Raw genomic sequence first — 23,773 nt, forward strand, 5'->3', positions numbered from 1 at the left:
CAAGCCAGCCCGCCTAGTTGGGGGTGTGCCACGCCGGGGGCGGCAGGTAACACACCCGAGGACGGGTCACCTGGGAGCGGCTCACCTGGGCGTACCTGGATCCACGAGTCGGAGCGCTTTCGCGCCGGGCGGGCTAGCCCCGCCCCTCGGCCAATGGTGACGCGGAGGTCCGCGGCCGTGGGCGAGGATTGGGCGCGGGCGGACGGGCGGACGGGCGGGGCGGGGCGTCCGGCAGCTTAGGCGCTCGGCCGGCGGGCGGCGCTGACTGCTCGTCTACGCGGGCGCGGAGCGGGCGGAAGTGGCGACGCTGGCGTCCCTTGATCCTGCTGCGGGCGGCAGTGACGGCCCCGGAGCTGACGGCGGCGGCCCGGGGGGCGGTGTGGACGCCCGCGGCGCCGGCTGGGGCATCCCCAAGGGCCTCGACCCCGAAATGGCGCTGCTGGCGGAGCACCTGCTGAAGCCGCTGCCCGCGGACAAGCAGATCGAGACGGGGCCCTTCTTGGAGGCGGTGTCCCACCTGCCGCCCTTCTTCGGTGAGCCGGGGTGAAGAGGGGAGCTGGCCCGCAGCCCTGACCCAGAGCGCACCCGCATCCTTCTTCTCCTGAGCATCCCCCAACCATCCCTCAACTAGACACCGCAAATCCTAATTCCCCACGCACCCAAGATGCCCTTTTTCTCCAAGCACCCCAAATTTTCCCTATCCCTGCCCGCTCCCAAATCCTCTTTCCCCCGAACATGTCACATCCTTCATCTCTTCCCAGCCATCCCCATATCCTCCATCTCCCTCAGACTCTCCCAACCCTTTTGTCTCCCCAGACACCTCACATGCCAACATGTCCTTCAGATGCTGGCAGTTCTCCGCCTCCTGGTGCACCCCAGTCGTCCTCTCCCCACAGACACCCCTACTCTTCCAAATCCCCAATCCTCCAATCCCCCATCTCCCCGAAAACATCTCTCACCCTATCATCCCCCTCTTCCCTTTCAGAGTGGCTCTCAACTCCCTCCCCTTAAAATGAATCCCCCCCATTTCATAAACCCCCTCTTTTCTGTAAATTCTCCCAGCCTCTCCCTCATGGGACCTTGTGAACACTTCTTTCCTTAGAATTCCCTAATTTCAGATCAGAGACACCACCCACCACCCCCACTCCAAGGGCAGGAAGCCTGGCAGGGTGAGGAGGGGCCTTTTGGAGGGAGTCGCAAAACTCTGGGGCCCGTTCCTAGGGAGAACCACCTAAAGCTTTCCCTCCATTTAGAACAGGGTTCAGGACAGGGGGGCTGCTATGTGGGGCGACATCAGACATGGAGTGCTTGGGATGGGGTCCAAAAGGGAAAGACCCCTCCTCCATATGTCATGCCCTGGGAGGTCATAGGAGCACTGAGCTGGTTGCAGACCTTCCTTTCTCCCATCCCTCAGCCCAGCCCACACCCTGGATGGAAAATGGGAAACTGAAGACAGTACCATCGGCCCCTGCCCTTTGCTTTGCTGGTCCTGAGTAAAGGCTGAAACCTGAGCTCTGCTTTTTCCTCTTCTATGTGGGCTTGCCCAGCGCCCCGCCCTGCTGTTTCATTTGGTGGCCTTGCAGGAAGAGACCAGTCCGGAGGGCAGAGTCTAGCTGAAACCCGCAAACTGACAGAACCTTGACACTGACTTGAACTGAAGGGAAGTGGCACCTGGGGCAGTCACTCCCTTTGCCCCCTAGTGGGTGACCAGGGCTCATGGTGGGCAGTAGTCCCTGAAGTGCCGTGGGCTCTGGGGTGGTTGTGACTACGTGGAGTCGTGTGCCAGCTCTCCTCCTCCACCTCTTGAGCCTCAGCATCCCCATCTGTGAAATGGGCATGCTGATCTCCTAGGCTAGCGGCAAAGAGTAAATGAGGTGGTGTGTGTAAAGTTCTGAGGCCTTAAGTGCCAAACAGGTCTTAGCTGTTGGCAAGGGGAGATGTGTGGTTGTTATACAAGTTCCTGGATTCAGTTTTGGTTCCTTCATAGAGTGGATAATTGAGTAATGAGTAGTATTTGAGTGAGTGCCATTGGCTGGTTTGTACGATTCTCAGACTGGCTCTTTTACGTCCACTGTTACATCCCTGGTACCCAGAACAGTGCCTGGCACACAGTAGGTGCTCAGTCAGAACTTGTTAAATGTATAAAACATTCTTATTTTCTGTATCTCAGTGTTGAGATAACACTGACTCTCCAGGCAGGAGCTTGGGAGCTATCTGGTTTGAGCACTGAGGAGTTGTTGATTTTTGTGACAGGTTTTTCCCCCCTCCTTGGTTCTGTGAGCATTTGCCCTGAACAAGGATTCAGAATCTGTTTAAGCTAGTCGTTCTCAACTGAGGGCGGTTTCGCCTCCTCAGGGGACATCTGGCAATATCTAGAGACATTTTTGGTTGTCACAACCTGGGAGGGGGGCGGGGCGGTGAGGGGCACGGGGAGATGCTACTGGCACCTAGTGGGTAGAAGCCAGGGATGCTGAAAACATCCTCCAGTGCACACACAGCCCTCACCACAAAGAACTGATCCAACCCCAAATGCTAGCTGGATCTCAAGGTGGAGAAACCCCGAGTTAAGCTCTGTGGCCCTTTCCTCCCTCACCTTCAGCAAGGTTGCCCATCAGTTCTGCATCTGGGGGCTCCCTCATTTGATGTGATTATCGTGCCGGTTTTAGAGGAAAGGGGGGTGGTGGCGGCTGGAGCTGGCGGTGATCTGGTGCCCCTGCTGGAGAGCACCCCCTCCTCCTTTCCCTGATCTCAAAAGACCCTTGTCTTTGCTGCGAGCCAGGTGCTGTGGGCTGTCACGTCTGTTGACAGAACCACCATTTATACAGAGGCCTCAGTGGGTTGGCCCACAGAAGATAATTCTTAGCACTATTTAAAAAAACGTGATGATCCATTTTGAAGCCTCAGGCTCTTCTTGGGGGAGAGTTCCTCCTGAGGGTCTAAGCTTCAGGAGGATGCTCCCACCAGTGGCTTTTCTCTGGCACTCAGGGGTCGGTGGAGATCCGCCGTCAGCTCTGACACACGGGCTTTGTCTAGGTCTTGGGAACGTCTGGTCCCCTGGATGATCTGGGCGGTGTGTTTCTGGAATGGAGCAGGCCTGGGATTATGGACACAAGAAGTCTGAAAGGCATTCGGTGCCAGTTTCCTCCAAATCAGGGTTTCTCCACCGTGACACTGCTGACATTTGGGGCTGGGCCATTCTTTGGGGTGGGGGTCTGTCCTGTGCTTTGTAAAACGTTTAGTGGCATCTCTGGCCTCTCTCTACCAGATGCCAGTAGCACCCCATCTCCCCAAGTTGTAACAACCAAAAATATCTGCAGGGAGACCGAGTTACCCTTGGTTGAGAGCTACCGCTCTTGATATAAATAGGGCAGAGGGCTGAAAGCTGTGTTTTTTTTGGTTTTTGGTTTTTTTTTTTGAAAGCTGTGTTTTTTGAAAGTATTTTAATTCTGCAAGGAAGATCTGTTTCTCAAAGGAAAATGGAACAAGAAGAAATGATAAATTAAAAATCTCACTGCCATTTATTGAGCATTTACTGTGTGCTACGCATTCTATGTAGATGAATTCACTTAATCCTCTCACAACCTTTTGAGGCAGAGTTTGTTGTTGTTGTTATTGTTATTTGAGAGAATCAATGCTGACATTTCAGAGTATTTTCATTCCAGACCCATTTATATCTTTATCTATATTTAAGGGGAAATGTATAAGCTGCTTTTTTACACCCAACAATATAGCATAACCACTTCTACCCATCAATCAGCATTTTTCATAGCTGCCTAGAACTTCGTTGTTTGAATGTGGCCATAATTTATTTAACCAATCCCCTGCTGTTGGACATTTACATTGCTTCCTTTTTGTTTTTTTGCTCTTGTAAACGATGCTACAGTGAACATTCTTGTATATATTTCTTTGCATACTTCTTTGGTTATTTCTAACGTTTAGAAGGGAAATTGCTGGGTTGAAGGGTGTGAAGGCTTTTAACCTGTTAGCACAACCCCATTTCTTAAACCATCATTGGTGGTGGTTTGGGACAGAATTGGTTGGGCTTGATGAATGCTAATTGGTTGGGCTGCAGGTCAGATGTAGCTCAGAACATCTGTATCCTGGGCTAACTCTTCCATATCTCCAGCCTGAGTCTCCCGAGCTGTATAGGTTTTGCTGTGTCCACTTAGAGGTCAGCCCTTTGTCCATCTTCTTTCTTTACCTTGACCCAGTAATTGGATCTCACCTCTGACTGATCAGTTTGCAGCTGACTTCTGTGAGGCCCTGCTCTCTAATCTTTTATGGTCAGTTATGCAGCTGTTCTAGAGCATTTGCAATTGGAGGATGGGGGGGGGTGGGGGGAGGGGGAGGGAGAGGCTTAGTCATTTAGTCTTGTCACTCCCTGCCTAGAAGCCTCAGTGGCTCCCTGTTACCCCGCCTTGATATCTGTGCTGTAGCCTTTCTGAATGGCTTGCAGCCCCACAGAGGGTACCATGCCATCATCTGCCTCTGGCACTTTACCCGCGTCAATTTCTCTGCCTCGGGTACCACTCCTCTCTGGCCCATCACCTTCCTTTCACCTGGCTGGGTTCCACTTATCCTTAAGGAATCAGCTTAGGGGTCACCTCATCTGGAAAATCTTTCCTGACTCCCATGGAATCTACCCCATTCTGACACTTGGAGTTATTTCAGTGCACTTGGTGAGCTAGTGATGTTTGTCGAGTGAATGCTTTTGGTTCCATTCCCATTTTCCTGGGTTCTTCTAAAAGTGTTTTGCTTTCTTCTCTCTTTCTAAGTTAAAATATAGAATCAAATTAAGATACATAACTCATATCCTGTACCCATGGCAGACGTTAATAATCAATCATGATACTGTTTTTTCCCCCTTTAAGTCTAAACACAGCCTCGACCACTCCGAGGTCCATTAGAATTGATGCATGAGGTGACACCTGTTTGCTCTCACTGTTTAGGGAGCAACCAAAGATGCAGGAGCTGAAAGTAATGATTTCTACCTCTTGGTTCTTGAGATCCAGATTCCAGGGGTGATTTTACTTCCTTCAGGCTTCTTAGCTTAATTAAATGGATGTGCATAGAATCGAGCCTTACAGATATCTGATACTCACGAAACAGTCCTAGAGTAGCCCCAGAAAGAGTGGTTTTGCGTCACTTTGGTTCAATGCTAGCTCTATTTGGCGGGGATGGGGGGTGGGTGGGGGAATGGCAGGCCCAGAGGCACAGAATTATCTTGTTTTACAGCCAAAGAAACCAAGGCCAGAAAGGTTAGGTGACTTGCCCAAGGTCACGCAGCCAGCAATTGACCACAGAGCCAGACTAGAACTCAGGCCTCTGGACTGCTTATGCAGTGCTTTTGCTGTTGTGCCTGCCTGCTTTCCTGGCTTCCTGTCTGGTCAGTGGAGCCAGCCTGTTTGGCCACCAAAGTCCAGGAGCTCTGCTGGCTCCACTGTGGCTTATCCAAGACACTGGGAACCCCAGACCAGCTATGCAGGTTTCCTTGGAGCTGCGTGCCTCATAATCATTTTGCCATGCTGGGACCATATCTCTTGTCTAATTGAACGCAGATTTGATAGCTGGGGCATGGAAGTCATCCAGTGGGGAGGCCCCAGACAGCTCAGTTTTTCCTTTAATTGGGACATTGAGTTAACTGCCTGGGGACCAGCCCCACCCACACCCGCTTGGCCTCTAAGAAGTTGTTCCTACCATTGCAACAAGCACCTTTCAGGACTTGGGACCACAATTTTTTTGGTTTTTGTTTTTTAAGTTGATACAAATATATGTTTATTTTTGGTTTTGTACAGAATATCCCAAGAAAGAGAAACAAGAAACTGTATTAACCCTTGTCCAATAGCAGGTTAGTTATCATTTTGGTTGTCTGTTGAGAGCTGGATGCTGTAGGAACCGGAAGTAGACCGCTTCTAGGAGGAAGAAACAATGTACTTTGCGGAGGGCGGTGGATAAGTCACTTTCAGCAATGGGTTTTGCAAGTTTGAACCGGCCTGCAGACTCCTCTCATCCATTGGAAGTGTGTTTGCAAGTAGTGAGTGAGGATTCATTAGCCTCGAGGAACACCTACTGCGTGCTGGTGGGACATGCTCATGAGCTCACCTGGCCCAAGTTAGAGCCAAGTAACACCTGTATAGAGGGCTGCCGCTGGCCCTGTTGTCTTATCCCATCCGTCTGTGTAACAGCCCATGAGCTGGCTGCTTTGGAGGCTTAGAGGGAAGAAGTTGCTTTGAACCTGGGTCTATTGTCCACTGAAGTCCATGAATCGAAGTCTCTAGATAGATGGATATTGGCATCAAACAGCCAGCCTGAGCTTGAGTGCTGCTTCCATGGTGCCCCAGCTGTGTGTCCATGCCCTAGTGGTTCCCCTCTCTGAGCCTGCAGCCCCAACTGTACAAGGCGGAAGCTGGGCCTCCCAGGAGGGCCGAAGGAGGCGGCCTCCCCCAAATGATGTTGGCACCCAATGCCCAGAATCACTCCATCTTTTTGCACAGGTGGGACAGACATCCTCAGACCTTTAGACTCTGCACTTCTTGCCACACAGCCCTTGGAAACAAGGTTCTTGCAAAAACAAGCTGCCTCTGGCTCTTGGTGACCAGCTGCCAGGGCTTGGGGCCAGCTGAGCTGCCTGGCTACTGAAGCAATTCTCACTTATAACATCCAAAGGCCAGTGCAGAGCATGGACAAATGGTGCCCACCTGCTCTGTTCCCCCAGTGATAAGGATGAGATCCTCTTGATCCTCTGGGTTCAGAAAAGTCCAGCCCTGAGGTCAGGGACTGAGGTCTGGCCTCTGCTCCTGGAGGGAAGAGGATGGAGAAGAAAGAGGGAAAAGACCCGAACGTCCACTCTGTCACCTGCTGGCTCATCCAGCCCCCGTTTCATTCCTCATCTGTGGGGTGTCTGTCGCATAGGGCTTCTTGGAGGAACAGTGCCCCATTGTGAATCGCCTCCCAGGCCCCAGCAATGTGCCTGGCGGAGCGTAGGTGCCCAGCCAACATGGGACTTGAAAGGGAATGGAAAGAATGCGTGACAAAGGGCTTTGTAAAGGAAAATATAAGGCATGACCCCATCATAGCTAGCATAACCCCTGTTTTGAGTGACTCCCATGTGCCAAGCATCGAACTAGCCGATATCTCATTTCCAGTCCTTATCATGACCTTATGAGTTAGGAGGAATTGGTGTCATTTTACAGAAGAGGAGACCAAGGTTCAGAGCGGTGAAGGGATTTAACCAGGTCACACAGCTAGTAAGGGCTTTGTAGGGGGCCAGCCCTGCCACAAGTCTTCCAGAGCAGAAAGGGCCTTTTTGAGCTGTTTGTCGGGGAGGGGAAATGATAGGAAGTAAGTTCCCATCTGGCAGTGTGCTTATTTCAATGAGCTTATTAGAATGGAAATGTAGGTTGCATTGTTTCAGTTTTAAAATGGCCTGGATGGATGTTAACTCCTTGTGTTACATTCTTACAGAGTTACTTGTAACAGGGTTTTCTTTTTTTTTTTTTTTTTTTTTTAAATTGTTACAGTATTAACTGTATCTGAGCTTTTAAAAGTCATTACAATGGGGGCTTCCCTGGTGGCACAGTGGTTAAGAATCCGCCTGCCTAATGCAGGGGAGATGGGTTCGAGCCCTGGTCCGGGAAGTATTCCCACATGCACCACAACTACTGAGCCTGCGCTCTAGAGCCCGTGAGCCACAACTACTGAAGCCCGTGTGCCTAGAGCCTGTGCTCTGCAACAAGAGAAGCCACCACAATGAGGAGCCTGCGCCCCGCAACAAAGAGTAGCCCCCACTCGCTGCAACTAGAGAAAGCCCACGCGCAGCAGCGAAGACCCAATGCAACCAAAAATTAAATAAATGAATAAATAAATAAATTAAAAAAAAAAAGTCATTACAACGGATCAGCCCTCTCCAGAGTCCTGTAAAACCTCTGCTTTCTGTCCCTGCAGTTCCGCAGTCAGCTCACACTTCCCCTGGCTCAGAAATGATTCCTTTTCTGCACTGCTGTCCCCCCGAGTTCCTTTCTCCACTCCCTTCTGATCTCAGACATTAATGGTCAGGAATACATGGTCCTTATTTTATAACTGAAGGGCTCCTGTTAATTTTACCCATATCAATCAACTGATAACACCTTCTTTCCCTACCTCTCTCTCCTCCCTCCCTTCCTCTCTTTCTCTTTTGATTTCTTAATCATTGGAATCACTCTTTTCTGGATTTCTTCTCTAAAGAATGATGATATAATGTAGAATAATAGTTATTATAATCATAAAGAATACTTTAAAAAAAATTTAGCCAGAAACTATGAGGTGAGGCCTGGTATTAGCCTCATTTTACAAATGCGGAAACTGAGGCTCAGAGAGTTTAACTAAATTCTCCCAGGCCACACAGCAAGCAAGAGAAATCATTTTCCCATCTGCATTCCCGATTGAAGGCTGGTTTTTGACAAAGGGGTCAATTTTGGATAAAGAGAGTTGGCATGTCATGGGGGTAATTTTTAAAAGCATCATTTTGTAAACATTCTTTTCTCTTAGATATTAGGATAGTAGAATTTAGAATGGGAACTAGTTTTAGGAAGGTGGGCATTCTCAGGGCTCTTATGCTTCAAAATAGGCCTTATTGCAGACTGAGCCATCTCCACACACACACACACACACACACACACACACCCACCCACATACCCGTGGATTAATAAATGATTCATCTCCATCAGCTGTAATTTGAGTGCCTCCCATTATGATCCTTGTAACCCAGGATCTGTAAAGTTAATCTGCCCCATGTGTTTAACAACGAAACCTTATTATCCAGCTATTGAAAAAAAAAAAATTGAATTTGAAATAGAACCTCCCCAAACCAGGCTCCTAGAGTCATGACACAGGTACACTCTTCATCCTTTTTCAAATAAGTATATATGGGTTGGGTCTGGTGTTCCCACACTGAATCACACAGGCTGAAAGTGAAGCTGTGCGTCTTAAAAATGGAATGCTTTTTGTTCTTGAAGGAAAATTATTCCTGAGATGAAATGAGAGGGCGGGCCAGGGCGGGGGCGGTTCTCTCACCTTCTTGCCTAATGTTGGGAACATCACCTGTTGGAAGATATGGTTGTCTGAAGAGGCAGGTGTTGAGGGGCAGCTTGGATGGAAATTTCCAGATATGTGCTGGGGGCTTGCTCAGAGCATGATGGCAGGTGCTTTCCAACTACGTTGAGGCCAGAAAAAGAGGAAGTGAATGTGATTCTGTGTGGCATATGGTGACTGCTGGCTTACGAGGAATTCTGCTGTCTGGGCAATCTCAACCATCTGAGCTATGGCAGAGACCCGGGCAGAACTGTCACAGAGGTCCTGCACAGAATGCTTGCTTGGTGCCTGTTTCCTCTTATTTTGCAGGCAATGATGACAAAGTTAGCTATTTGTTTTCCAAGTATCTAGCAGAATCAAAGCACTGCAGAGAAAACAAGAGGAGTTTAAAAAAACTACACAAAACTGTCCTAAGTCCCTGAAAACATACCATGTAGGGCCATTTAGAGAAGAGTTGAGGGAGCCTGTGACGTCAGTGGGCCACACCTTTATCATAATTCCTGTTTTTGATGATGGCCCTGTTTAGAGAACTGCAAATGGCTTGCTGTACAAAGGCAGGGACGTTTGAGTTACATTTTGAGAAGTTCCATCCAGAATGGCTGAATGTGAAAGTTGGTACATTCATAAAATTTGGTAGATGGAAAATATTTCACTGCTTTATTTTCTTTTTATTATTGAGATTAAATGTCTTTTCCTTTCTTCTTTTAATTGTCCATTTTTCTGTAAGGTGGTTGTTGTTTTTTTCTTATTGATTTGTTCAAGCTCTTTACATATTAGGGATGATAGTCTTTGGTCTATGATATTTGTTACACAGGTCATCCCCTCCCCCAATCAGTTTGCTCTTTGGCTTAGTTTGGTGATGGGATTTCCCCCCACCCCGACCCCATCCCATATAGAAGGTTTCTGGGTTTTGTAATCAGACTTACTGGTCTTTTCCTTATGCCTTTTGGGTTGAGTAGCATGCTTAGAAAAGTCTTCTAAACAGAAGGGGCCATTTGCCAACACGTTCCAGGTAACCAAGGCTTGACTGTGTTTGGAATACGTGCTTATTGGAGTTGGTTCCATGCAGTGAGATGGTGAAATTGTACCTGATTTTTCTTTTGTTTTTGAGACAACTTCCTTTGATGAATGAGAAAAGCATCTGAGCGCCCCCCCGCCCCCCCACCCCCTGCCCTTCCCTTCTGGCAGGTTCTGGGTGTCATTCTAAAGACCCTGTTGGCTGACAACAATGAAAAACAAGTTTCAGTTAACTGCAAAACAGGTAAAACAAGAAAGGTAATAATTTTGAGGCAGGGCTGCATTCTGTAGGAAAGGTAAAGCTGGATAACCCTCCAGAAGGATGTTGTGTCGTGTCGTATCCAGAGCAGCGGCCAGTTTGCGTTTCAAGGCTTAGGCCACGGTGTGCTTGGGGGTTAAAATCATTTCAGGGTTTTCCCGTTAGAGTCCTTTCGCTTTTGTTGAGTTCACACACACAGATAGAAATGTCCTAGAAAGAAAGGCTAGAGGAAGTCGTGGCACCAGCCTTGGCTAATTGTGTCTGCGTGCCTGACTCTCGCTATGTGACCCTGGGCCAGTCACTTGGCTCTTCTGGGCCTGGTGGCCTCGGGCTGCGCCAAAGCAAACATAAACCCAGAGCCTTCCGTGAGGCGTGTTGAAGCTGGCTTCAGCTTACCTGGAGCGCCTCCTGTTTGCCCAGCACTTCAGGGCTCTGGAAAGGGAGGGGCCTGAGCCCAGCGTGGTTCAGGCACTTGTCCAGACACCAGAGCTGAGAGCCGAACCCAGGACCGGGGCTCTGGAGCACAACCGTGCTCCTCCCCTGATCACAGGCGGCCCACCCCCGGATGCTGCCAGCCCGACTCCTCTGTGCCCATCTACGTGTACACAGTGATGCCTTTCCTACCAGCAATTGCCCCCTCGCCCCGGCCCCATGCAGCGGGGAAGTGGATTCTGGGGTCAGTCGGCCTCACCACCTCCCTCTGCTGGGGTCCATCTCGCAGCCCTCGACTCTCCCCTCTCTTGCTTCTGCTCTACAATTGGCTCCAGAAGTCCATGCAGACCCCACATCCTACCCTACAGTAGAGCAGAAGCTCTGTCCCTGCATGGTAGCCACGACGCACAAGAACAGCTGCCTTGGGGCCCGGCTCCTGCCAACCATGGCAGTCTCATGACCCGAGTGACACGCTCTCGGGAGAAGGCGAAACAAAAAGCCTTTCTCCCCGCCATCGCAGGGTGGGGCGGGCGCTCAGAACCACACCAGAGCCGTTTCTAGAGCCAGGGAAGCTGAATAACGTTCTGTGCATGTCTAAAATGCACACCCAGTGACCTGTCGCTGGGAAAAGCTAGGAAGCCACCCACGCACGGTTGGTGATGATCTGTCACCAAGCTCTGTTTCCGCATCTCCAACGTGGGATGGCCGGTGGCGGGAATCAAATCACGGCCAGGCTCAGGGCCCTCACGTGGCACATATGGCGCCTGCCCCACCACAGCAACTCTCCAGGGGTGGTCCCTTTCCAGGCGGGGAAACTGAGGCCAAAGCCCCTTCTCATAGCCTCTGCCGTGTTAGTCACGTGGGTCCTTAGACCCGGTGCATTGGGTCAATCTTCACTATAAGAAAGTGGCTAGAAAAAGAACCTGGCAGGAAATGTGCCTCTAGATTCAGTTTCCTATGATCTGCCCCCTCATTCATGCTGGGGTCCAGCTCCATACCAGGTGCTGGGGGCACAGAGGCGGACTGAGGCCCCCTGGTCTCTGCCCTCTCTGAGCTCAAGTCCATGGCAGGGATGGGTGGAAAACAGAGTTACACGTGGAACCACAATCACGGTAGCGGTGCAGTGGACTTGGAGAAAAAGTGGAAGGAAGAAGTATGACGTTTATGAGCAGAAAAAAGTGTCTGACATTCTTGTTCTTTTTTTTTTTGGCTGTGCCGCACAGCATGTGGGATTTTAGTTCCCCCACCAGGGATTGAACCCGTGCCCCTGCAGTGGAAGCACAGAATCTTAACTGCTGGACCACCAGGGAAGTCCCAAGTCTGACATTCTTTTCGAACTTTATATATGAAAAATTTAATACATACAGCAACCCTGTTTGGGAAAAGCATCTTAGGAACTTGTGTACGAATCAGCGATTTTTAGAAGATGGCTGCTGTCATCTGCCGATGCTGGCTTTCAGCTGCGACATTTCCAGCCTCCAGCCAACCCTGCTCACTTCAGACTGGCCTCCACAATCTGATCTGGTTCTGGCCAGTCCATCCTGTTACTGAAGGCAGTGGTTTGTGTATACTGACAGACTCCCTCGGTTTGTCTCAAGTCTGAAGTCAAGGGGAGATTCTGTCAGCAACCAAAGACCTCTGTTCAGTCCTGAATGGTGGGGCAAGTTTGTCTTCCAATTCCAGGGCTTGTTCCTATACTTGGTGCTCCTAAGGGTATAGTCATACCCCTTCGATTGACTAGTTGGTGAATATATGGTGCAGTGTTAAATCCATCGCAGCCTTAAAGCTGTTTGCCCATTTTGTCTTTAAAAATCTGAACAAATGACTAGTGAACTCTTGGTGAAATTTAAATGTTAATAAAATAGTATACCCATAAAAAAAATAGAATGTACAGCAAAATGGAAAGAATTTTACAGTGAATATTCATGAATCTGTCACGTAGATTCTACCATTAATACCTGACCATACCTCTCTATCCACCTCTCCATCCATCCATCAATCCACCTCATGTCTTTGGACAACACACATTTTGAAAGATGTGGAGGTGAAGCCATTGGCCATCCCTTTGGAAGGGTTTTTTTTTTTTTGGCTGAGCTAGGTCTTCGTTGCTGTGCGCTGGCTTTCTCTAGCTGCGGCGAGCAGGGGCTACTCTTCGTTGCGGTGCGCGGGCTTCTCATTGTGGTGGCTTCTCTTGTTGCGCAGCACGGGCTCTAGGCACGCTGGCTTTAGTAGTTGTGGCGTGTGGGCTCAGTAGTTGTGACTCGAGGGCTCTAGAGTGCAGCCTCAGTAGTTGTGGCGCACGGACTTAGCTGCTCTGCGGCATCTGGGATCTTCCCAGGGCAGGGATCAAACCCGTGTCCCCTGCATTGGCAGGTGGATTCTTAACCACTGCGCCACCAGAAAAGTCCCCCTTTGGAAGGGTTTCGCCAGTCCCTATGCTGCCCATCCTTGGCACCTGCCCGGCTCCTGTGAGGCTCGGAATTGGTGACCCTTGGTTGCATAGTCAAGAGGGGAAGAGTCTCCAGTGGTGGAGAGTCCTGGCTGTCTTGCATTATTATTTTTTTAAAGGAGGTTTCTTTTTATTTATTTTTTGGCCAAGCCGCTCGGCATGTGGGATCTTTGTTCCCTGACCAGGGATTGAACCCTTACCCTGAGCAGTGAAAGCGCTGAGTCCTAACCACTGGACCGCCAGGAATTCCCTGCATTCTTTTTTTTTTTTTTTTTTTGCGGTACGTGGGCCTCTCACTGTTGTGGCCTCTCCCATTGCGGAGCACAGGCTCTGAACGTGCAGGCCCAGCGGCCATGGCTCACGGGCCCAGCTGCTCCGTGGCATGTGGGATCCTCCCGGACCGGGGCACGAACCCGCGTCCCCTGCCCCCTGCATTCTTATTTTAAGTCTGGAATGCGTTGTCCTTTGGGGGAGTCGGTGGTAAATGTCCTGGGAGAGAACACGTTACAGGGCTAGCAAATTGCACAGACTCCCAGGTTGGCCTTGCAGGATGAGGTCAGCGATACATCAGGGAAGATGAAAGGGTGGGTGGAATCATTACCTCATTAATGCCCTTGGCAGGTCCACCTGGGAGTCCAGAGCGCCCAAGATCAGGTGGGACAGGCAGCCTGCATCCCCCCACCCAGCACCTCGGAGCAGCTCCTGTGGCCACCCCGGGGGAGGTCCAGCATAACCCCGTGGATGGAGATGTGCTCCCACGGGTGTGAGAGAGAGGCCGGTAGCTGAGAGCAGTGGGCTCACCTCTCGGCCCGAGGATTCTGTGCCCGGGAGCCTGCAGTGGGGCAAGGCAGCCACCCCGGGCCCCATGAGGGCCTCAGTCGGGAGGTAGGAGAGTAGAGGTGGCAGGGGGCACAGGCCCAGTGTTCCCACTCAGCAGAGGTCCTGACGGACCTGGTGCCTTCCGAGCCTGGGTGACATTTGCTGGACCGTGGAGCCTGGCCCCGGTCATGCTACAAAGTCGTAAAGACGGTCACAGTTCGTGTACTGAGGGTTCCTGTGCTGGCCACTCTGCTAAATGCGTTCAGTGCGCGCATTTTAATCCCCACGTCAACCCTATGAAATACGTACCACTGCTGCCCCATTTGACATGTGAGGAAACTGAGGCACAGGAGACTTGCTTAACTGGATTCAAACCCAGGGTGTCTGGATATCTACCCGACCTTCTTTCCATTGGGTTTTGGGGTATTTCATTTATAACGTCCAATGCTGTTTCCCCAATGCACCTTTTTTGTAACAGCTGCGATTAGAATGTTCCAGATGGCCGGCCAGGTGTGCTGGGTCACCTTGGGTGGAATTCAGCCCACAGGTGTCCCTCCCCCAGTCCTCCGCCCCATGCGGTCAGTTGGCACGCACACCGAGGCCCCAGCCTGGCCAGCGGACAAGGGGAAGCTGGCGCTGGTGTTTCCCCGCCGCGGGTTTGGTACCCACTTGCGTCCTGCTTGGGCATCTTTGCCCCCTGGGCTCTGTATCGAGGATGGTGAGAGGTGTTGGGGAAGCACAGCTGTCTTTAGGCTCTGAGGTGAAGTCCTTGTTGAGTCTGCTCAGGAGAGAACTGGCCCTTCCCCATGTGTTTCCTCCGTGCCCAGCCCTTAGCAGGGGGCTCTGACCTGTGGGCTGTCTCTGGTCCCTGTGACAGCCTGCTGGGGGATCACAGAGGAGGGAAAGGAGGAGGGACAGTCCACAGGCAGCTCACATTTCCTGTGGAGCCCTGAGTTCCAGGCACTGCCAGTTTCTAGGTCCACATTTGATCAACTTAAAGGTGCCACCTATTTTAAAATGCTCTGTTGTTTTATGAACCACCAAGACAGGAAAAACGCCTCCAGTTAAGAACATTCCGATTCCAGAGGTGAACAAAATTTGTGTCTTGGAAGTGGGTTGTTTCACATCATCCTCACAGCAGCTCTGATCGGTTCTGTTGGCCCATTTGCTAGATGGGAAAGCTGAGGCTCAGAGAGCAGAAGGGACATGGCCAAGCCCACACTGCCAGGGTGTGCAGAGCGGGTATGGAGCCCCAGTTCATCGAGCTCTGCTAAGTGACCAGAGTCCCACTCCTGGTGGGTTCTCCTGGGCTCTTATGCAGAGTCTCAGAGCGGTGGGGCCTCTGGGTCGCCAGCTCACTTCCTCCTTAGAAGCTGGTGAATGAGTCAGGTAGGATGAATTGGGAGATTGGAATTGACATATATACACTACTATATACAAAATAGATAACTAATGAGAACCTAGTGTATAGCACAGGGAACTCTACTCAATGCTCTGTGCTGACCTAAATGGGAAGGAAATCCGAAAAAGAGGGGATATGTGTATACATATAGCTGATTCACTTTGCTGTACAGTAGAAACTAACACAACATTGTAAAGCAGCTATACTCCAATAAAAATTAAAAAAAAAAAAAAAAAAAGAAGCTGGTGAACGAGCTCTTCTTCCAGCTCGTAAGATTCCTCGAGCTGCCGCCTGGCCAGCTGGTTCATTCGTGGCCTCCGCCATGTCAGCCAAGATGGTTTCTTAGAGTGTTAGTTTTGCAAGATACTCTGCAGTGTGCTGTCCAATTAGGTAGCCACTGGCCACGTGTGGCTATTTAAATTTAAATGAATGGAAGTTAAATCAAATTACAAATTCAGTCCCTCGATCACACTCACCACATTTCAAGTGCTCAAAGGCTACATGTGGCCCATGTTAGATGGTGCAAATATAGAACATTTTGTCTTAGGGAGAGAGGGTGCTGTGGACAAAACGGTTTGCCCCCTAGATAGTCCAGTTGTATTTTTTTTTTTAGTATTTATTTATTTATTTGGCTGCGCCAGGTCTTAGTTGTGGCATGCGGCCTCTTTTAGTTGCGGCATGTGGGTTCTTAGTTGCAGCATGCGGGATCTAGTTCCCCGACCAGGGATCAAACCCGGGCCCCCTGCATTGGGAGTGTGGAGTCTTAACCACTGGATCACCAGGGAAGTCCTAGTCCAGGTGTATTTTAAAGGCTCTGACAAGTCCTGCAGTAAGAAACTGGTCTCACTCAGAGCCCAGCACTCCAGATTGCCCATGAACCATTTTAGTACTTAACAAACAGCTCTGCCTTTCCTTAAACACACCAGGTGACCTCCCCTCCTGTCCCCATGGCCCATGGAGGTCCTGAATATCACCCTCATTGGGAATCTAAATCTCTCTTCTTGTGTTGTCCCCAGATTGCCTCGGCTCCCCAGTGTTTACTCCCATCAAGGTGGACATAAGTGGCAACATCACAGTACGTACTTGGCCCTACAGCCCCGGTACCCAGATCAGGACTCTATAATCCCGTCTGGTCACCAGTGCCCTGCTCCCTGCCGCAAGTTCCCCAGGCTGAGGAACAGGAAGGAGATGTGAAAATGGGCCTGGGCCCCAGCTTCTCTGACTTGGAGCTCCAGGTTCTTGGTCCTCTTTGCGGTCATGCCATCCAGTCATAGCCAAACTAGGACCACAGTCTGGAGGGTTGACCTGAGAAGGAACCTGCTGGTTCTTGTATTCACTCTACCAAACAAAAAATAAACTCCAAGGTCCACAGGTGCACTGACCCTGCCCTTCCCTTCCCCAATTCTGAGAGTTCCGGATGGCATCCCGTAGCCACTGACCCTCCCCCCATGAGGATCCACTCTGAGGCTGGTTGTGTGTCATTATCCCCATTTTATAGATGAGGAAGCTGAGGCTCAGAGCTGTTGAGGGGCTCATAGCACGGAAGTGGCAGAGGTGGAATTCACATCCAAACTGCCTGCCTCCAACTCAGGAGCCTTCTTCCTGGACATCTCAGAATCCTAAGAACCTATTTCCATTTGTCCACAAAAGCGAAACTTCAGATGCTTGGGGTTTGAGGCGCTGTCAGTAGTGGTTGGAGAATGTGGACTCTGGGGCCTGGCCAGTGCTGGAACCCGCTCGCACCTGCACCAGCTATGTGACCTTGTGCACGTCATTTCCCCTCTCTGAGCCTCAGTTTCCTCATCTGCAAATTGGAATTATGACAGCAGCATCAGGGTTGCCGTGAGGATCAAATGAGGCTGTGCCCATAAAGTACTTCGCAAGTCCTGCAAATGCGAACAGTCATGGTTATTGTTATGACAAGCCCCGCTGCAGGTCCTGGCACTGGGGGGCAGGAGAGCGAGGCTCTGGCGGGGTGCCCCTCCACCCAGCACGCGGGCAGCCGTCTATGGGGGCAGCCTTCCTAAGGGGGAAACCCTGTGTGCTCTGTTTCAGAAAATCAAAGCTGTGTATGACACCGACCCGGCCAAGTTCCGGACCCTGCAGAACATCCTGGAGGTGGAGAAGGAAATGTATGGAGCAGAGTGGCCCAAAGTGGGGGCCACGCTGGCGCTGATGTGGCTGAAGAGGTGATGGGCTCAGGTGGCTGGGTGTGTGTGGCTGGTGGGCCCGGAGTCCTGCTCTTCAGAGGAGGGACAGCCAACCCCGCCACTGCCCCAGGGGGGCAGGACGGGCACTTCCTGTCTTTCACATAGGCGCTCTTCTTGTGCAAAGCTAGTTAGTGACAGAGAAAAAGCACCCTGGGGGCCAAGGCCAGCCTGATGGTGACGCTTCCTTGCTTGTTCCAGCCCCACCAGAGGCATAGCAAGCCGGCGGGTACTCTGGCCGTTGTGCTAAGCTGTTTAGACACCCAATCACATTTCATGTGCTGTGAGTTAGATGTGGTTATCCCCATCTCCCAGAGGAGGCCGCTGGGGCTTCTGGAGGCCAAATCACATGCCCAGGGCACAGTGGCAGTGCTGGGAGTGAGTGGCTGAGCACAGCTGTGCAGGTTGTACACTGCACAAAGATGTTCCGTCTAGGGCCGGTCACATCACACACATGGTAGATTTGTATATTATGACAGCTTCTTGACAGAAATACAGCATCTTGAGGACAAAGAACTCTAATTTGCACAAATTCGTCCTGTGGCCTGGGGGCAGGGTACCCCGATATGGGATATGAACTCAGACAGTCTTACCCCAGAGTTGACAGTGCTTGTAACCGTGATACATATTGTCCTCATAGCACATATTTGGAGCCGCATACAATTGTTCCATCTTACAGATGAAGCCATTGAGGCTCAGAGAGGCCAGGCAGCTTGCTTGCTGAGATCACCCTGCTCTCTACCAGCTCCAGAATTCTCCTTTAGCTGTGCAAACTCCACAGTCCCTGGCAACAACTGTGAAGCCAGGGACCCATTCTCTGCCCCACGGATGTTCCCAATGTTGCCCTTTCTCTGGGGCCTGGAGTCAGGAGCCAGGAAAGGCGCTCTTCCCCTGTCTCTCTCTCCATTCCCTGAAGCTACCCCACCCCCACCCCCACCCCCACGCACTTCTTTGGTGAAACAGAACAGGAAGAATCTGCTCCCTGGAGGGTGTGGCCTGTGTGGGCATCAGGGGGTAAGTGGGCTATAATTAACAACCTTATGGCCTATTTTATGACTCGCCCCCACTGAGCTACCTACTCTTATCTGTCAACAAGAGACTCACAGACCTGGAATAAGGAACGCCCCTGGGTCTATCCATTGGCAGCTTCCATAGGTTTTTCAGGAAGAGCAAGCCAGAGAGTGACGTTCAGATCAGTTAGATGGTTTGTGTCCAGATCAGACGTGGGCAGAGCCAGGTGACTGGGAGAGCACGTGCCGGTGGATGTCAACAAATCGAGCACATAATAAGCACCTGCTGTGTGCTGTGCATGGTGCCGGGTGCATGGGATGTTGCTTGGAGAGGCGTGGTCCCTCTTAGGGTATCACAGCCTGGGCAAGGGGTCAGGCTGGTGGGCAGATCCTGACAGCTGGTTATCAGACCCTGGAGCAGAGAGAAGGCTTCCTGGAGGAGAATCGCCAAGCAGGGAACAGGAGGGTTCCAAGAGGAAGAGGCCTTGCAGAGGCCTTGGGAAGGCAGGAGAGGCACAGCATATCTGCCCCTCCAGGAAGATCTGGTCTAGCCAGGGCCCGGGATGCAAGGCAGGAGCAGGGAAAGATGAGATGGGATTGGACAAGGATGAGTTCCAGCCTCCTCAGGGGTGCTAGGGAGCCACTGAGGGGCATGAAGTCCATTGGCAACAGGGTAAGATGGGGCTTGAGAAGGAATCGTCCCAGCTGCTGGTTAGAGGGGGATCATTTGGGCTGGGAGAGGCAGGAGCTCAGGAGAGGTGGTCAGCCAGGGCAGGGCTGGGACTGGACCCCAAGCTCGCTTCCACACCCCAGGCTGATCCCCAATGGTTGAGGGTTGTGATCCAAGCATGGAGTATTTCCCTTCACCTCATAGGTGATAAAGCTTAACTTTTATTCCTTTAGTCCTCGGGCCCAGAACACTTGCCCCTAAGAACCCCCCAACCTGAATCCTACCGCCCTGCAGGGAGGGAGCAGAGGACCCCAGCTGGGGAGTGAGACAGGCTGGGTTCACATCCCGGCCTTTGATTGAGCTTTTGGGGTACCTCTGTGTTCCCTTCTGTGAAGTGGGCAGGTCATGCTGAACTTAGTCTCACAGGGCTGAGGGGAGCAGATGAAATGAGGTGGATTAAAGGGCTAGTACTGATCTGATTTTCAACTTGGTCACCCTGCCGTGACCCACACCCTTCTTCTGGCTCTTGAAGCATCATCCTACCCCAGAGGAAGGGCTCAAGTGGCCATTGGAGGATGCGGACCGTGGCTCAGGCAGTGATGGAGGCGGGGAACCCACAGGGTCAAACTCGCCTGTGTTCTCAGCATGTCCCTGGTCTATGGTCCCTGAGCCCTTTGAGGACCAGAGCTGTAGCTTCAACCCTGCACTGACTGGCTTCATTCCTCAAGCACTGATGGCCATGTGGCCATGGAAATAGGCAAGACAGGCCCAGACCCTGCCCTCATAGACCTTACAGCCCAACAGGGACTGGCCCCAGGCCTGGTATAGACGAGGTGCTTGGGACATGTGATGTGAGCCGGGGAGTCACGTTACACGGAAGCTGTTGTAGACACATGACAGCGGAGGAATCGTCACTCCCTTTGGGGTGTCCGTGCCCCCGGCTCACTGTAGGAGGTTAATACAGAGCGCATCCGGGTCTCCGCGTGCGGCGCTGGCGGGTGATGCCGACGGGGGCGTACAGGGCCCTGAAGCGCAGTCTCCCTTCCGGCTGCAGAGGCCTGCGCTTCATCCAGGTGTTCCTCCAGAGCATCTGCGACGGCGAGCGCGATGAGAACCACCCCAGCCTCGTCCGCGTCAACGCCACCAAGGCCTACGAGATGGCCCTCAAGAAGTACCACGGCTGGATCGTGCAGAAGATCTTCCAGGTGAGCCGCGCCGCAGGCCCGGAAGGACCACCGGCTCGCGGGGCCCGCCCTCTACCCCGCGCCCTGTGGCTGCGGGCCCCGCCCCCCTCCCACCCCGGCTCAGGAAGGGCTCCCCGTCCATCTGGGGTGAGGCTGGTGCTCCGAGGGACCCCTGCCAAGTGGTGGGCATTTTCCTAGATGCTCCGTGGTGATTCTGATGAGGGGCCTGATTGGGAGGCCATGGGAGGAAGCAGGGCAGAAACTGAGGCTGTCGGGTTGATGGTGGGCTGGCCTCACTGGCCCCTTGGATTCAGCTGGGACTCTCGCAGTGGGGTGGGGTGGGGAGGGGAGGAAGGGCCCCTGTGCCCACGGGGGCGTCTGCTGAAAGAACATTGGCCCACGAGGCTCTTGGTGACTTGTGTTGGGGTGATGATGACCACTGGCCTTCAGCACCAGCCCGGCTTTGGGAGAGGTCCACTGGGGACGTGTGGAGAGCCCTCAGGGTGCCCTGCACACTGTCGTGGCTGCCCTCCCTCCTGAAGCCCCCACCACCCGCTCTTCCTCACTCCCGTGAGAACCGGCATCTGAGGGCTGGTCTCTGTCCCACGTGGCACAGGTCGAGGGTAGGCTGGGTCGGGAATCTGCTGGATCCAGGCAGGAAATAGGGCCACATCTGGGCCATCTGCCCTGGCAGGGCTGGGGACAGTGCTCATCCTGGGTGGGCACCGCAAGAGCCCTGTCCCCCGCCATCCCCGGCAGACCCCCTCCCTCTTGAAGGCCTCACGACCACCCCCTCAGTAATAACCATGTGTGCCGGATGCCTGGCCTGGCGGGCTGCCGGCGGAGGGTGATCCTCACAAATGCACCGAGAGGTACTGTCCTTGCCTCCATTTCACAGATGAGGAAACTGACGCCCAGAGACGTTTAGGATTTTGCTAGAGGTCACACAGTAAGAAAAACGGGCAGCTGGGATTCTACCTCCTGAGCCTCAGTATCCTCATCTTGCAGATGGGTATAAAATAGGCCCTGCCTCACAGCCTCATTGTGAAGAGTCAGCGTGTTACTCTGTATAAAGTTCTTGGCGTGTGGTTTACACTCAGCAAATTGAAGCTATTTCTATTTTGATTCCTAATGATAACGTTATTATTTGTAATTTCCTCACCTTCTCAAAAGGCTTGTAGCCTAAGCTTTTTATCCGGTTGCATCCTTTTCCTTCTGGCTGTGAAATTCTGTGTATGTCCGGTTCTCTGGACTTTTCAAGTTGTCAGGGAAGCCCTGAAATTTAGGGAAGTATCACCCCCTGAAGGACAAAAGAGGAACAGCACAGATCAGCCATCCTCTCCCCGGCTCAGAAAGGTGGGGTCTCAGAAGGAAGCGGTTCACTTTCTCCAGGGCAGGGAGACCCGGGGGAAGAGGCTCGTCCACGCCGAGCACCTGCTATGTGCCTGGGGCTGTGCTGAGCACTTGGCATGACCTCCTTAATCCTCACAAAGGCAGCCCGATTGGGTGGGTGTCATTATTATCCCCATTTTACAGATAAGGAAACTGAGGCTCAGAGAGGCTAAGTAACTTGCTCAAGGCTCACCGCTAGTCAGCGGCACAAGCTGGAATTTGAACCCAGGTCTGTCTGTCCCCAAAACTTCCTGCTGTCTCTCACCGGAGTAGAAGGGGACACACATCCCCCTTGGCCTTTCCCGCCCAGCACCACGAATAGCACAGACCCCTGCCCAGCACGGACCTCTGGGGAGTCCCCTCCCAGAACCCCGACGGGCCTGGCCCGGTGGCTCAGGGTCTCCCCCTCCGCTAACACTGAGCACCCCCCTCTCACCCGTCTCAAGGCAGCACTGTACGCGGCCCCCTATAAGTCCGACCTCCTCAAAGCACTCTCCAAGGGCCAGAACGTGACGGAAGAGGAATGCCTGGAGAAGATCCGCCTCTTCCTGGTCAACTACACGGCCACCATCGACGTCATCTACGAGATGTACACCAAGATGAACGCCGAGCTCAACTACAAGGTGTAGGCCAGACCCTCAGCGGGCACCCCGGGCCACATGCCCCTGACCACAGCCCCCCGCAGGAACAGGCAAACCCGAATCACTGTGAATCCAGCCGGCCGGCCACCCCCAGCCTGAGGCGCCCCCCAGAGCAGCCCAGAGACGGACCAGGGTCTGCAGGGGACCGGCCCTGCTCTTTTAAAAGTCACTTTTGGGGTCTATCCTCCTGGAGCAATAAATAACGATCTCACTTCTGAATTTCATGACAGCACAGACTGACTTTATGCCTTCATTTCAGTGTGATAAAAATTGATTAATGTTTCTAATAAATCAAGTCCTAGGGTTTTTTTGGTTTCCCACCACCACCCCATGCGGAGCGTGACTCTGGGGGAACTGGTGTCAGACTCCTCACTTTAAAAATAGGCATGTGTCCTTCTGAGGATCTGGCTGAATGATGTTTGGGGTATTTTAAGGACCACGAGGGGGTTTGATCTGAAATTATACAGGGCCCCTGTTGTGGGATTTTTTTTAAAGCAGACTGGTGTGTGTTCTCAGTGGTTTGCACAGCCCAACCTCACAGCACTGTCATTAGAGCCTGCTCTTTCTTACTGTCTTTTGCTAGACAGTGTTTTTATAGCTGAAACCAACCAGCAAGCCTTTGATGACCAAGGGGAGGGTTATTTTAAAGCTGTCAGGCACAAATAATTGACCATAGATGACTGTATTTGCATTCTTCTCCATAATTATCTTCTTCAGGGACGGCTTTTCCAACCTAAGAAACTACCTACCATGTGTATTCTTTCAAGGGGGAGAGGATGAACCCAAGAACACGCCTTGCTGCCTTAACTGTCCTTCCTGGCGCTAAAAAGAGCTGTATCTTTGAAAGTGTTGGGGCGAACAGAGCAATCCCCAAAGAACTGATATGTGTTAAAAACCCAGTGAGGAACAATTGGTGATTTTTATGTGGAAACTAAATAATCCTTAATAAATAAATCTCTATTTTGGAATCACATTGGTGTGCTCTTTTGGTTCTTGATTTTTTTTTTTTTTTCTGTTCTTTCTGGATCAGAGGTTACAACTGGGGATAAGCCAAGGACCTGTTTTCTGGCCTCCAGGTCCTATTTCTGGTTTAAAAAAATAGAACTGGTTGCCACATTGAGAAACTGGGAACATGTCACAGAAAAATCTTGATTTCTAGCTTCTTTTGAAAAATCAGACTGCCTGTCAGGAGCTGAGAGATGACTGCCCCCTTGGCTGGATG

At 51.8% G+C, this 23,773-nt stretch overlaps 1 protein-coding gene across 2 annotated transcripts; it reads left to right on the top strand.

Moving 5' to 3' along the window:
• The first annotated feature begins 292 nt into the window (after window positions 1-292).
• GLTP (glycolipid transfer protein) lies at window positions 293-23,524 on the top strand. 2 transcript variants are annotated; one of them, XM_033837064.2, is made up of 6 exons: window positions 293-533; window positions 16,464-16,522; window positions 17,503-17,636; window positions 20,389-20,539; window positions 22,357-22,533; window positions 23,269-23,524. In XM_033837064.2, the coding sequence occupies exons 1-6, from the start codon at window positions 431-433 to the stop codon at window positions 23,329-23,331; spliced, it is 687 nt and encodes a 228-aa protein (XP_033692955.1). In that variant the 5' UTR covers window positions 293-430; the 3' UTR covers window positions 23,332-23,524. The 2 variants fall into 2 exon arrangements, with proteins under 2 accessions (XP_033692955.1, XP_033692956.1); XM_033837065.2 differs by having other exon boundaries at window positions 22,357-23,524.
• The last annotated feature ends 249 nt before the right edge of the window (window positions 23,525-23,773 follow it).

Source organism: Tursiops truncatus, chromosome 13 (genome assembly GCF_011762595.2).
Source record: "Tursiops truncatus isolate mTurTru1 chromosome 13, mTurTru1.mat.Y, whole genome shotgun sequence".
NCBI classification, from domain to species: Eukaryota; Metazoa; Chordata; class Mammalia; order Artiodactyla; family Delphinidae; genus Tursiops; species Tursiops truncatus.